Raw genomic sequence first — 12,730 nt, 5'->3', positions numbered from 1 at the left:
GAATAAAATGAAACAAGCATGCAGTTTTGCATTAAGTGTTACTGATTGGGGTTTTCATTGCGGAAAAATGTGAATTCTATTTTTTATTTGTTTACAAAACGAAGAATTTGCTAATAAGAGTTTTTGGTCCCAAACAGGTTTAAAAAGTACGAAAAATAAAATTGTTTATTTTGCGATATACATATTTTGTTGTTGTACCTAAAACGTCATAAGCAGCTGGAGAAAGTTTTTGCGAAACGTGATACAGAAGAGGAAAATGACATATTGTGACATTTCCGAAGAAAGTTCTTTTGTTTATTCAGTAAAATAACATCTGTTGCGAAGGTTTGTAGACATACTTTCATATTTTTTAAGCTCTGTTTGATAAAATAAGGAACCTGATGCGTTAAAGCGTTGAAATGCAAAATGCAAAATGCAAATGTAAAAACTTAAAAGTGGTTTCTGCATTTTAGTAAAACCTACGTTTGTGTTTTAGCTTTTTATTGGAATGGCAGAAATGTCGAAAAAAAGACAAATGGTTCAAAGTTTGTTGAGCGAAATCTACAACAGGTGATTTATAACATTGGAATTCAAACAAACTGTTTAAAGAAAGTTTTTATTGTTATTTTCACTGGCAGTATTAGAATTCTAATGGTAGACACATAAAAATCTGTTGGTATTAATTGCTAAGAATGTAAAGTATTTTCTAAGCAACGAAATCTGCTGATAATAATAATTAAATAGATGGTGATTGTCGATGTTGAAGGGTCAGATACTGTTCAGTTCAAATACTCTCAGTTGGTATTAATTGCGTTGCATTTTGTTTTGACTCTATTTTTTAACCCAGGTACCAGTTTCAGAAGCAATTTGATAGCTCAACAGAGGCTTCTTGTTTATCCGATGGAATTCATGGCCAGGCATATCATAGTGGGTTGGATGAAGCGGATCCACAGAAAAACAAAAAACTTCAACATTCCTTTTTGCAGTCTGCAGGTTTCTACCATGTGTATTTACATTAGATTACTGAGTACTTAAATATAGTGTTGTACTTAGTTGTATATCACTAACTAATTAATGTGTCATGGTCGGGGTACATGTGCGCAGACACACATGCAGAAGCTCGTAGAAAAATGTGATTTCCACACGATAGCGAAAAATGTAATAAATTGAAACTCATTTTTCATATCACTATTTTGAAGTATTACTTATGACAAGAAATTAAAAATCATTTTTTATTATTTGTAGAAATGGATGAACTTCAGTCACTCAAAAATATCCTTGATGAAAGAATATCTGTCATGTCAACAAAACTGGTTCGGCAATTAAAACAAAGAAACCGTCTACGAGATAAACACAAAAGATACTGTGACACGATAACAGCAGTGCTACAAGCTGTATCTCCTAAGCGAAGTAAGTACAGAACTAACTTTGTGTTAATTCCTTGAGCGATAGTGTACATCATGGCCTGTGCATTATGAGGTGTCTGTAATTACCACTTGACCGCTATGACCGCTATGACCAGAGTGGCAAACCTGTAAATACCGCATGACTGTAGGTAAAGGAGACCAGAAGTGTTATTTCCACTACCAACCCTCACCCCAACCCAATAGCTCTAACTGCCAGTTCTTGTGTTACAAAATAGCCACAGTGGTCACGCAGTATTTACAGGTTGATTGCAGCATTAAATTTAGAAAGTGTGTACAGGCTGGCCACAGCGGTCTAGTGGTATTTACATACACCCCATTATAGCCCTTGTTTTGTTTTATAAAACACCTTACAAATAGGGATGTTCAAAGTAGAATAATTGGGTATTCTAGAATAATTGATGCGAATCTAGAATATCGAATCCAATTCTTATGTTATTTTTGCAACAACTAAAGTAGACCAGTTTAATACATTATAAAACATATTTTTCATTTATAATGTAAAAAAAAACCAACCAAAACAAAGAAAAACACTGGGAAAAAAACTTTGCACAACTGCATTGAAATTAAATGACCCAAAAAAATCCACTAACCCAGACAAATTAGCATAAAGTTAAAAATTAATTATAACAATTTTATTCATTGATTTTTATTGCCTTCAGTAGAAGTAACTATGCTGTAAGCATGATGTGGTAATTTGATTTGTTGATGGTAGAGGACTGACATAGACTCCCTAGTGTACTAATATATAACGTTTGTTAACCTAAAACAACTGTAAAAACAGGCACCCTAGCAAAGTTAAAACATTGGGTGATCTAAAGCTGGGACATTGGGTGATTTTAAATTCCAATTAAACTACCGATTTTGCAACACAAAATGTGAACTTTGCAGCGTGTACTAACTGCATTCTTATGTTTGTATAGGGTTAAAAAATGATGCAAACGTCATATGTTATGGGATTCCATCACTGTTTTTGCGATATTAACAGACAATCCCATGCCTCCAATCGCTGCCAAACGCCATGACCGTTAAATTTTTGTGGTGTCGGAAAAACAGTTGGAAACAGTTAGATCAGGGGCGGGCAACATACGGCCCGCGGGCCGGATCCGGCCCGCGACGGGATTTTGAGCGGCCCGCAGACAGTTTCCGGGTCTTACATGGTAATGTGGCCCGCGGCCACAGTCTGCCGCAATACCCCACTACTTGCATACTACGTCAAATTATAGTTGTAACGGACAGTAACGCTCCCCAATAGCAAAAAACTTTCCCGCCGTTGTTACCATTGGACCATACGTCCATTGTTACGGCATAACTACCAACCTTGTGTGTGGCTTGCTTTCACGGTTTCCTTTGTTTCCACACGTGTAGCCTAGTTAGTGTAATAGCAGTATCTAAGTCTGTGGTGTATGCATTACATTTGCTGTGGGGAATAATTTTATGTTATATCAGTTTGATTGTTTGAACTGTATTGTAATTGTGACGTTCTTGATTCTATTTGGTTTAGGTCAGGGTTTTTCAACGGGTTTCGTCCACCCGGGGGGCGATAGTGACATTTTTGGGATTGGGGGGCGATTTTACTTCCAAGGGGGGCGATTTCAAAATTACTGATTGTTTAGAAATATACAAGAATTGTGAGACTACGCTGACTTACGAGCAAATTGTATTTGTCTTGCAAACAAACACCAGGCACATGGGGCGCATGAGCTTTTGCCTCCATTTGAATAAATTGCTTTTGGCGATTTGTTTGTACTTTTTGCGATCTCGAGAGCAAAGTTGGGCTGTTTATTTGGCCACAGGGGACGCTTTGTTAAGGCTGTGTATGGTGACCGGCTATACCTTTTTAATATAACGGTAACGAGCTTTCCCTCAAACTTGTTTCACTTTTACACTTTCTATAGGTCTGCTAGCGCTTCAAAAACTGCGAAGTTTTTGTATCATCCTTAAATTTGATAAATCTAGTGTAAGTTATTAATGTGGAAAGTATAGGTTTCTCTTCTGCCGAGTAATGCCCCATTACTTTTAATCAAAATAACAAAAATAGCTATTGTTTGCGCATAATCGTATGATGTTATCTTGTCTATGACGTCACAAACTTTGCTTGGATGCGTTAGAATTGCGTGAAATTGACCCTCAGTGTTGTTGTAGCAATTAAATTGGGTTTTAACTGTTAACATAAGCATTCGTTGGTGCTGGGTAAATCTAATTGCACGTAAATGCCCAAGAGTCAAGAACCTTAAAAAATAACAATATAATGGGAGGCGATATTGAGCCAGTGCCCTAGCAAGGGGGCGATTTCGCTAAAATGGTTGAAGACCACTGGTTTAGGTGGTCAAAAATCCGTTTTAAATCACTGGATAAATACGCGATTAATGTATCGATTCAGGAATCCGGCCCGCCAAGTACTTCATTTTCCCATATCAGGCCCGCCGACTGGAGAAGTTGCCCGCCCCTGAGTTAGATGCTGGTAAGACGTTGCAAAAAGTCGCCGGTATGTCATTCAATGGCATAAGCATAATCATGTGATCAGATGCGTAAAAAGTGCGCTAATCGTTAATTATGCCTCCGACGCACAACCATCGTTATAGCGACTCGTGACTTGGCGTAATAACGTTTGACGGCGACGATGCGCTTGCGGTCATTGCAACTAGTACAATGACCGGGCGTCGACGTAAAAGCGTAACACATGTGTTTACATTTTTGCCAACGACGAGAGCACACATTAATATCGGTTCCAATTACCCGATATAAACGGCAAAAATGGATTCGAATCTAACTGGATTCGAATCCAAAGGATTCGTTATTCTACTTTGAACATCCCTACTTACAAACATATCTTCTGTTGAACAGAAATTGATGCAAAGCTTCGATTCAACATGGAGCCTCATCCAGGAGATGACGGGTTTAAACAGGTAATTAGTTACCACCCTGATTGTGTACAAGGAACTTTTTGTCAACCTACTTTCCGCAATATTTCTGGTTGCCTCACTGACATATTTTAAATTAGTTATAATTTTGATCCTAGGCAGTTTTTTTTTCCTTAAACCCTCCTTTTCAACCCTTTAAAAAAATATTTGAAAAGCGAGTGCTCACTTTTTTTAATGGCAATCATAATTTCAGTGGTGTGACGCCCTGCGTGCTATCATTCGATTACCAAATGGTCTGCCATCTTGTTGGAGAAAGAGAGTTTGGTTGTGTTTGGCTGAAGGATATTTGAACAGGAAACACCCTGATTGGAAAGAATCGTTACAGCATGTTTTCAGCGATCAAGTTTGTCCTTCTGATGAAAGTTTGGGAAATCAAATAGTAAAGGTATGCAAAGCAAAGTTTCCTTCCAAAATTCTGTTTCTGCAGATCTTTAATTATTTCCCTATTAAACAAGTGACAAATCAGTAACAGTTTTATAATGTTCTGAGCATTTTCCAAAATTGTGGCTTCCCAAATCAAAGTTTCATGCTTTACTTGTGTTTTGGCTGTTTTAGGACTTACATCGCACAGGCTATGCGAGCATTTCACCTGGAAGTAAACACGAAGATCGGTTGCTTCTTAAAAGGGTGTTGTTGGCTTATGCACGCTGGAATCAAGGGGTGGGATATTGTCAAGGGTTCAATGTCTTGGCTGCTTTACTCCTACAAGTCACTTCAAGTGATGATGAAGCGGCTTTCAAGGTTTGTACCAAGAGCTCAAACCGCTTGTCATATAAGTTCTGGCTCGGTTCAGGTTAACTATTTATTTGTGATTTTTATAGTTTTTTTTTCTTGTTCAGACCAATTACCTAAACTGCAGTTTAAAACCAGTTAAATCACCTTTTTAACATTAATTTTGCCTCATATCCACAAAATCCTATATTTTTAACTGTGCACTGCACAACATTTTTTAAATTTTTAATGTGCCCTTTAGCTGTTATCTCTTAGATTCTTCAGTACATTGTTCCGAAATCAATAATGATTGTGGTGGTAGTCAATAACATAATACAGGCGGCATTTTTATTGGATTGGCTCTGGTTTAGGCTGATTGCCTACCACAATACAAGGCGTAACCTCAGTTCAATTTTTTAGATAAAATTTAATTTTTAGTTTGGTCTTATGTTTAATAATTTTTACCTCTCAACCTGATGTAGGAGTTTGGGATTACTTCCAGTTTGACTTCCTGGTTTGTACAAATATGGAATTAGGCCTGGTTTTACTCAGCCTGTTGTGATGCCTAAATAAATAAACTGAATTCAAGCCTAACTGTTACTACACATAACCAATGTATAATCTGACTTTAACATGCACATTGTTTGGCAGATAATGGTGTATTTGATCGATGGTGTTTTGCCCGAGAACTACTTCGCCAACAACCTGCAAGCGTTATCTGTCGACATGGCTGTGTTTCGAGATATTCTTAAATACAGACTTCCGCAACTTTCAAGACATCTCGATGTTTTGCAGAAAGAAGCCAACGAAAACCCTAAAGGTTTGTTACATGGGCCAATATCACATTGAATCATATTAAAAACTAAATGTGTCATAGTACGTCAGGCCCACTGAAAGCATTATACCATATCAAGCTAGTCCAACCATTCGTATTTGGCCAGGCACAGGCCAGAAAAAAATTTTTGGAATGCTTGGGAGACCGGTTTGAATCAGTATAACGCGTTCAGTGGGCCTGACATACTATGATTAATCCATGAGTTTTGTGTGATTGCTGGTCTGCATTGATGAACCCGGTATGAATGTGTTCATCTAACCAGGGGTCGGCAACCCCTGGCATGCATGCCAACCTTTGGCAGGAAGTACGAGTTTAACCTGTTACACTGCTTGTTTATAGTTTTTTATCATGTCTTTGTCTTAAAATCAAGCCTTACATGAACAAAACACTCTGCTTTCTTCTTACTATTACGATCACCTGGCACAAACCAGTTTAAAAGGTTGCTGACCTCTGATCTAAACTAAATATATTAACAATTATAGTGGTGAAATGGTATTACATTGTGCTTTATTGTGTGATTTGCAGGGTCCAGCTATGAACCTCCGTTAACCAATGTGTTCACCATGCAATGGTTTTTGACGTTATTTGCAACATGTTTACCATCTGACATTGTACTGAGGATATGGGACAGTGTGATGTTAGATGGAAATGAGTTTCTATTAAGAGTTGCCCTTGCAGTTTGGGCAAAGCTGGGAGAGTAAGTCAAAATTTATTTCAACTTTCAGTCTGCCACTTGCAAACTGATTTGAGTTTCTCAATGTTTAGACATGCAATTGTCACTGTCTAATGCAATAGGTCGTTTGAACTTATCTGTGTGTGTGGATTACAATTTTTAATGAGATGTTTGTAATGCATTACTGCCCATTATGTTGTTCTTATATAAGCCTGTATAGAACATCATTGTGTTTGTTCTATTGCTGCCAGGCATAAAATTAAATTTAAAGAGTTCTTCTAGCAATTGTATTTCTTTCTGGCGTTTTGATGTTCTATACAGGTTGCCTTCATCAGGGTAAATAACACTGAATTGGCATACTACAGTGGACGATAAATCCCTTTGAAGTGTTCTTAGTGTGTTTGTTAAACATTTTGCTAATGAAAATCTGTTGTCACAAATATGAGTACATAACATTTTTGGCACTTCAGGCCTGATTTTTTTATTTTTTTGGTTACAAAAAGGGCATTGCATATTCCAGATGGATTATTTCTTAACAGAAAATGTATTGCAGAAAAATTGGAGAAACACAGTCTGCTGATGAGTTTTACTGCGTCATGTCCGAGATGATGCAGAAAGCTTTGCATGGCAAATTGGTGCAAACTGATGAGTTAATTCGTATGTCGTACAAGATCGCAGCATTTCCATTTCCCCACCTTGTCCAGTTAAGGGAGAAATACACATACAACATTACACCGTTTGCTGCAGAAAACGAAGAAGCTAAGGCTTCCAGGTAAAACTTGTGGCCTATTATTGGTAATGTTGCAGGCTTCCCGGGTATGGAAAACCCGGAAATGTTATGGAATTTAAATTTGTATTTTTAAGGCCTGGAAAAGTTTTGAAAAAAGCCAACTTGTGCAAAAGTTCTTAAAAAAGTATGAAATTTGGCGCCTGTTTTACCCTGAAAATGCCAGATAGAGATAGGAATTTCAAATTACGTAACGTATGTATATTCCTTGCAAGTATGGTAAATTGGCTACATATACCAAAGCCTCTTTTCTATTTTTACTATGGGAATTACTCGTTTTTTTTTAAAAAGGTTATGGAAAGTTTGTTTTTTTCTTGAAAAGTTTTGGAAACGTCATGACATTTATAACGAAAATTGCGCAGGAACCCATAATGGCAAAACAGAGAAAAATGAGACAATATGTTACAAATATACTTTAAGAGTAACAACATTTTAAATAATGGAATTCCAACTGATTGGGTATTATGATCTGCTGCTACTTTTGGTTTAATGCTCGGTGTTCGACCAAGCAGAACATTTGCAGTTTCGGCCCACCCCTATTAATTACACTGGACAACAGAATTCTATGTGGTTAAGTGTTAAAGGTACATCAGTCAGAATCAGTTAAAACATTAGGAAACCAGATTTTTTTGTTGGAAATTGTTATCAAATAGGATGTAGAATACAAAAATTAGCATCGTATAGGAAAGCCAGCTTTTTATTTTAGTCTGATATTTTCACAATGACATTGTGTTTCAGTGAACGGCAAGTTGAAACTGAAGGTGAAAATCAGGATTTAGAGGAATATGACCCCCCATTCTTCTGTTTCACTGGTCTAGTTTCAACTGTTCCTCCTCCCACAATGCACCAAAAGAAAGGTACAAAGTCATATCAGTTTGTTCTTGAAAAGTAAAAACATGTGTTTTTAACTGCAATGAAAAGCACTGAAACTTTTGAAGTAGTAAGGATTGTGTAGTATGGTTTTTCTGTGTTCAGTGTTTCAAAAATTAAAATGTGTTATTTGCCCTAAATATAATGAGAAACTTTGAACAAAAAGAACATAAAGTATATATATATATGAGAAAGATTTATGTGATTCAAATGTTGTCTATAAGGGAGATACTTTGATAAGTGCCACAAATCTCTTAGGACTTTTTAGACTCAATATTGCATTAAAATTGTTATGTGTACTATGTGAGGATTGCATAGTGTATTTTTGCTGTATAAGAGTATGGTTTGATTTTGTCTTACACCATGGTGGATCAGTTTGTATAGCTTCAGTTAAATATATTATTTATTCACACAATAACCACCATTGTGCTTGATACTTCAGGTCAAATGAAGCAAAACCTTGAGTTGGCAACCAACGATCGATTTACAGAGAGTCAAAAAAGCCAGCGCACTAACAGTATGATGTCTGAACGAATGTCAACTGATATAGCAGCCTTGAAACATCAATACATGACAATCAGATCCCGGCAACTACGTGCTCATCTTGTGTATGCTAAACCTAGTAAGTATCTGATGTACAAGTATTGAACTATTTGTAGAATGACAGTCAAATTAATATGGTCTGTTACATTACTATATGACAATAGTGAAAATACAAACGCTTTTTCACGTTAGGTTTTTAACTTCTCATGCACTTGATCATGTGCTTGGAAATGGCAACATGGTCATCTTGTACTTAACTTAACTTTCAAGACACTTTAAATCAGTGGGTTTTCAACCTTCTGATCAGATACCACCCAGTGGTGGGATTCAGCTGGTTCGCACCGGTTCTATGGAACTGTCTCACGAAATTTTATGCGATCAGCAAACTGGTTAGGTTTACTGGTTACTTTCAATGGATTTTTGCATCTTATCTGATAAACCGATTTTTGAGATCCAGCTAAAAAATATGACGTTTGTGATGGAACCGGCTGACAAAAAATTTGAATCCCACCATTGGTACCACCTAACGACATTTTCTATTGCTGCATACCACATAAACCCTGTTGTATAGGGTAGAACAGCTCAGGTGACAACTAATGTTATATGTACTAGGGATGTGCCAAAAGTGCAAATGTTATGTTTGGTTGAGCACCAAGCATTAAAAATAGCGATGCTCGGTACCGAGTACTCGGGTTCTGGCTCGGTCTGTCCCTATCGTGTGCAGGTTGAGAACCACTGTTTTCAAGGATTAGATATTGATTTATGTGATAGAATAAGGTTCAAGACATTATGTTTTTTTTAGTTGAAGCAAAACCTCATCAGGACAAGATTCGTTTCATGCTTCCTCCCAAACACAACAAGATGCCAGTTATGGTGAATCATCTGCTGTTGGGAAGAAAAGAAGGTAAATATGTGCTGGTCATTGAGAGGTGCATTACCTCTTGGTACATCCCCAATCGGGATCTTACACTTGTTTTGTATGTTAGCAGGGCATAATATTTAATGCTCGGGTCAGTTTGTGCAACTGCTCGGTCAAGCACCGATGCTCGGCGGTGCCGAAGTACCTGGGTTCTGGCTCGGCCCATCCCTAATGTGTAGGCATATTTGTCCCATCTTCAGCAGAATTTCAGCTTTATTGTTTGCTGTTTTACTTTTATCGTTGGTTTGTTGTCATGTTTGATGGGAAGTGGCACTGGAACCCAGGTTGACCCCCCAAAGAGCCTAACATTTTAAAACACAGGTTAAAGTTAACAAGGTTTTTTTTGACATGTATACTCGTTTCCTACCATAAAAAATAACTTTCATTGTTTTATTCATTCTGTAAAAAAATGTTTTGACTTTTTAAAAGGTTATGTTTTCATTGTCAGAGTTGACAAGATCACTTGTTAAAACTGCGTCGCATACAACTAACGGCTTGTTATTTTATATTGTGGTTATAAGTTGTGTGTTTTTCATCCACAGCAAACTCTGGCAGCCCGACCTTGAAACCCGTGCAAGTGCAGGAAAAACGCAGCAAGCGAAGGCCGAGGGCGACCCCAAGTGGCGGGACGGACAAGAAAAACAATTCCCTCATAATTAAATCGCCTGATTAACTACATTTCATGACGTCAAACACGCCTTTGTGACGTCAGATAGTTCGTAGCATTGTGACGAAAAGTGTCACGTGATCTAGTCGTAGCAGGGAGTAGATTATGTGATGTGTGAGTAAAGTGAACGTCGGCGCCGCAAGTTGGCATTGCACAGTGACTAATGGCAAAGGTTCAAAAACAATTTAATGTTGGAACCAGTGATGCACCGAACCCGCTTAAAAGTTTCAGGCCGTAACCGAATATTCGGCGAAAAAGAAATGAATTGTTGTGTGGTTAATAAACAACAAACTCACTTATATCACTCTAAAACAACTCCTGTAATAGGTAAACAAAACATAGAACATTACTTTAGAGGGCGCGGTTAGTTATATTTTCACATCTCCATGTGTTTGTTGTTTAACATGAAGCTCGCGTTTCAATTTGGACGTAAAGCTAGCAATGTTGCAAGCCCGCAGAAGTTTTCACTTGAATTTGCACATGTGCGATTTCTAAAAATTTAATCGTAGACATTTTTATCTGTCAGTCATACTTACTCCCTTCAAATTCGGTGCTTCCTAATGAAAACTATTTCCTGTATTTAAACCTTTTTCCAACACAATCTTTCTGAAATTTCGCGGACGTCAATCAATTACAACGTCACAAACAAACTGCGAAATGCGGATTTTTTCACATTAATGCCAATATATTACACGCCAACCTTTACATATACTGGGGTGGTACTAAATACCGCATGGTATGTCGTTTCGTTTGCGGAATGTAAGAATACAACTCAGTCGAAGATAAATTAGACCAGAATGTGTTACTTAATCACAAACCCTCACCCCAACTCGTATAATAACTGTCAGCCCGAAATACTTTTTTTCGCATAAAGTATATTTATGTCCATTAAAACTGCTTACCATATGATAACATGCTGTATTTAGTACCACCGCATAAACTGCCTCCGTCGCGCATTATATGTGTGTGAAAAAAATTGTAATTACTTTCTCACCACAAAAGAAGGCTGTTTCTTGTTGGCCTTATCGGTACAATTAAAATCGCTCATATTATAAAAATATTTCCTCGCTGCAAATGGGCGACGTGCAACCACATTTATATCGTACTGTGAATTGCTTCTTACTGCTGTGTTTGTGCAATTATATCAAACATCGGATTGTTCTGTCAGCATGTGGGAATTGGTATCGTTTTTTTTTTCAGGCTTTTTTCTTATTCCATAATGTTTAGTTGTGCAACAAATATTTTCCCACCCCTAAAACCAGCAATAAACCGGCGACAAAAGTTTCTGTTAAGCCAGGGTTTTCTCTTAAATTTATTTCACTTATAAACATAGCGAAACAATTGCACTAAAAGAGTCACCCAATTGGAAATAGCTGCGCAACGTTGAAACGTTAACGTCACAATTGGTGGATCATGGCTTAACGCGCTGCAGCTACACCGTAAATGGAAACTATTATAACTCAAGACCACAAAAAAGGCTAGAAAATAAACTCTAAATCTACTGCACAAAGGACCACTTTGTTAAATCAATATTGCTTACTTTAAAACGCATAAAAGTTGTGCAATGCAAACGAAACGGTGAAAACATGAAACTGATAAAGTTAGACCATCCTCAGAAGCAAGTCTGCGTGCGAAACTTGAGATTAAAAATTGCCTTTAGGGTTTAGGACAGGGACGGGCAACTTCTCCAGTCGGCGGGCCTGATATGGGAAAATGAAGTACTTGGCGGGCCGGATTCCTGAATCAATACATTAATCGCGCATTTATCCAGTGATTTAAAACGCATTTTGGACCTAATAAACCAAATACAATCAAGAACGTCACAATTACAATACAGTCCAAACAATCTAACTGATATTATAAAATTATTCACCACAGCAAATTTAATGCATACACAACAGACTTAGATACTGCTGAGACACTAACTAGGCTACACGTGTGGAAACAAAGGAAACCGTGAAAGCAGGCCACACACAAGGTTGGCAGTTATGTCGTAACAATGGATTTATGGTGCAATGGTACGTCGGGAAAGTTTTTTGCTATTGGGGAGCGTTACTGTCCGTTACAACTATAATTTGACATAGTAAGCAAGTAATGGGGGATTGCGGCAGACTGTGGCCGCGGGCCACATTATCATGTAAGACCGGAAACTGTCCGCGGGCCGCTCAAAATCCCGTCGCGGGCCGGATCCGGCCCGCGGGCCGTATGTTGCCCACCCCTGGTTTAGGATAACGAATCGCTTTCCAAAAAAACCTAATGTGAAACAGAATAAAGGCGGCCAAACTCGCATGATTCACCACAACTGGCACCTGGTAGAAGTAGTTGTTTTGGGAGCCGACGTCCCAGTTGCCGAAACAACCAGAACGAGCTTCACTCGAGCCCCCAAAACTTGGGCTAT

The 12,730-nt window shown here is 37.9% G+C and overlaps 1 protein-coding gene across 1 annotated transcript; it reads left to right on the top strand.

Moving 5' to 3' along the window:
- Positions 1 to 203: 203 nt before the first annotated feature.
- On the top strand, positions 204 to 11,616 carry LOC145237979 (TBC1 domain family member 30-like). The gene is made up of 14 exons (XM_080100995.1): positions 204 to 324; positions 476 to 549; positions 827 to 972; positions 1,225 to 1,389; positions 4,251 to 4,312; positions 4,521 to 4,712; positions 4,883 to 5,068; positions 5,690 to 5,858; positions 6,399 to 6,570; positions 7,100 to 7,318; positions 8,072 to 8,190; positions 8,646 to 8,825; positions 9,549 to 9,650; positions 10,208 to 11,616. Exons 2-14 carry the CDS (start codon positions 488 to 490, stop codon positions 10,336 to 10,338), a joined length of 1,905 nt encoding a protein of 634 aa, XP_079957121.1. The 5' UTR covers positions 204 to 324; positions 476 to 487; the 3' UTR covers positions 10,339 to 11,616.
- The last annotated feature ends 1,114 nt before the right edge of the window (positions 11,617 to 12,730 follow it).

Source organism: Phallusia mammillata, chromosome 7 (assembly GCF_965637545.1).
Source record: "Phallusia mammillata chromosome 7, kaPhaMamm4.hap1.1, whole genome shotgun sequence".
Lineage (NCBI taxonomy): Eukaryota > Metazoa > Chordata > Ascidiacea > Phlebobranchia > Ascidiidae > Phallusia > Phallusia mammillata.
The sequence above is the reverse complement of the archived record's forward strand: the minus strand, read 5'-3'. Positions and strand labels throughout refer to the sequence as shown.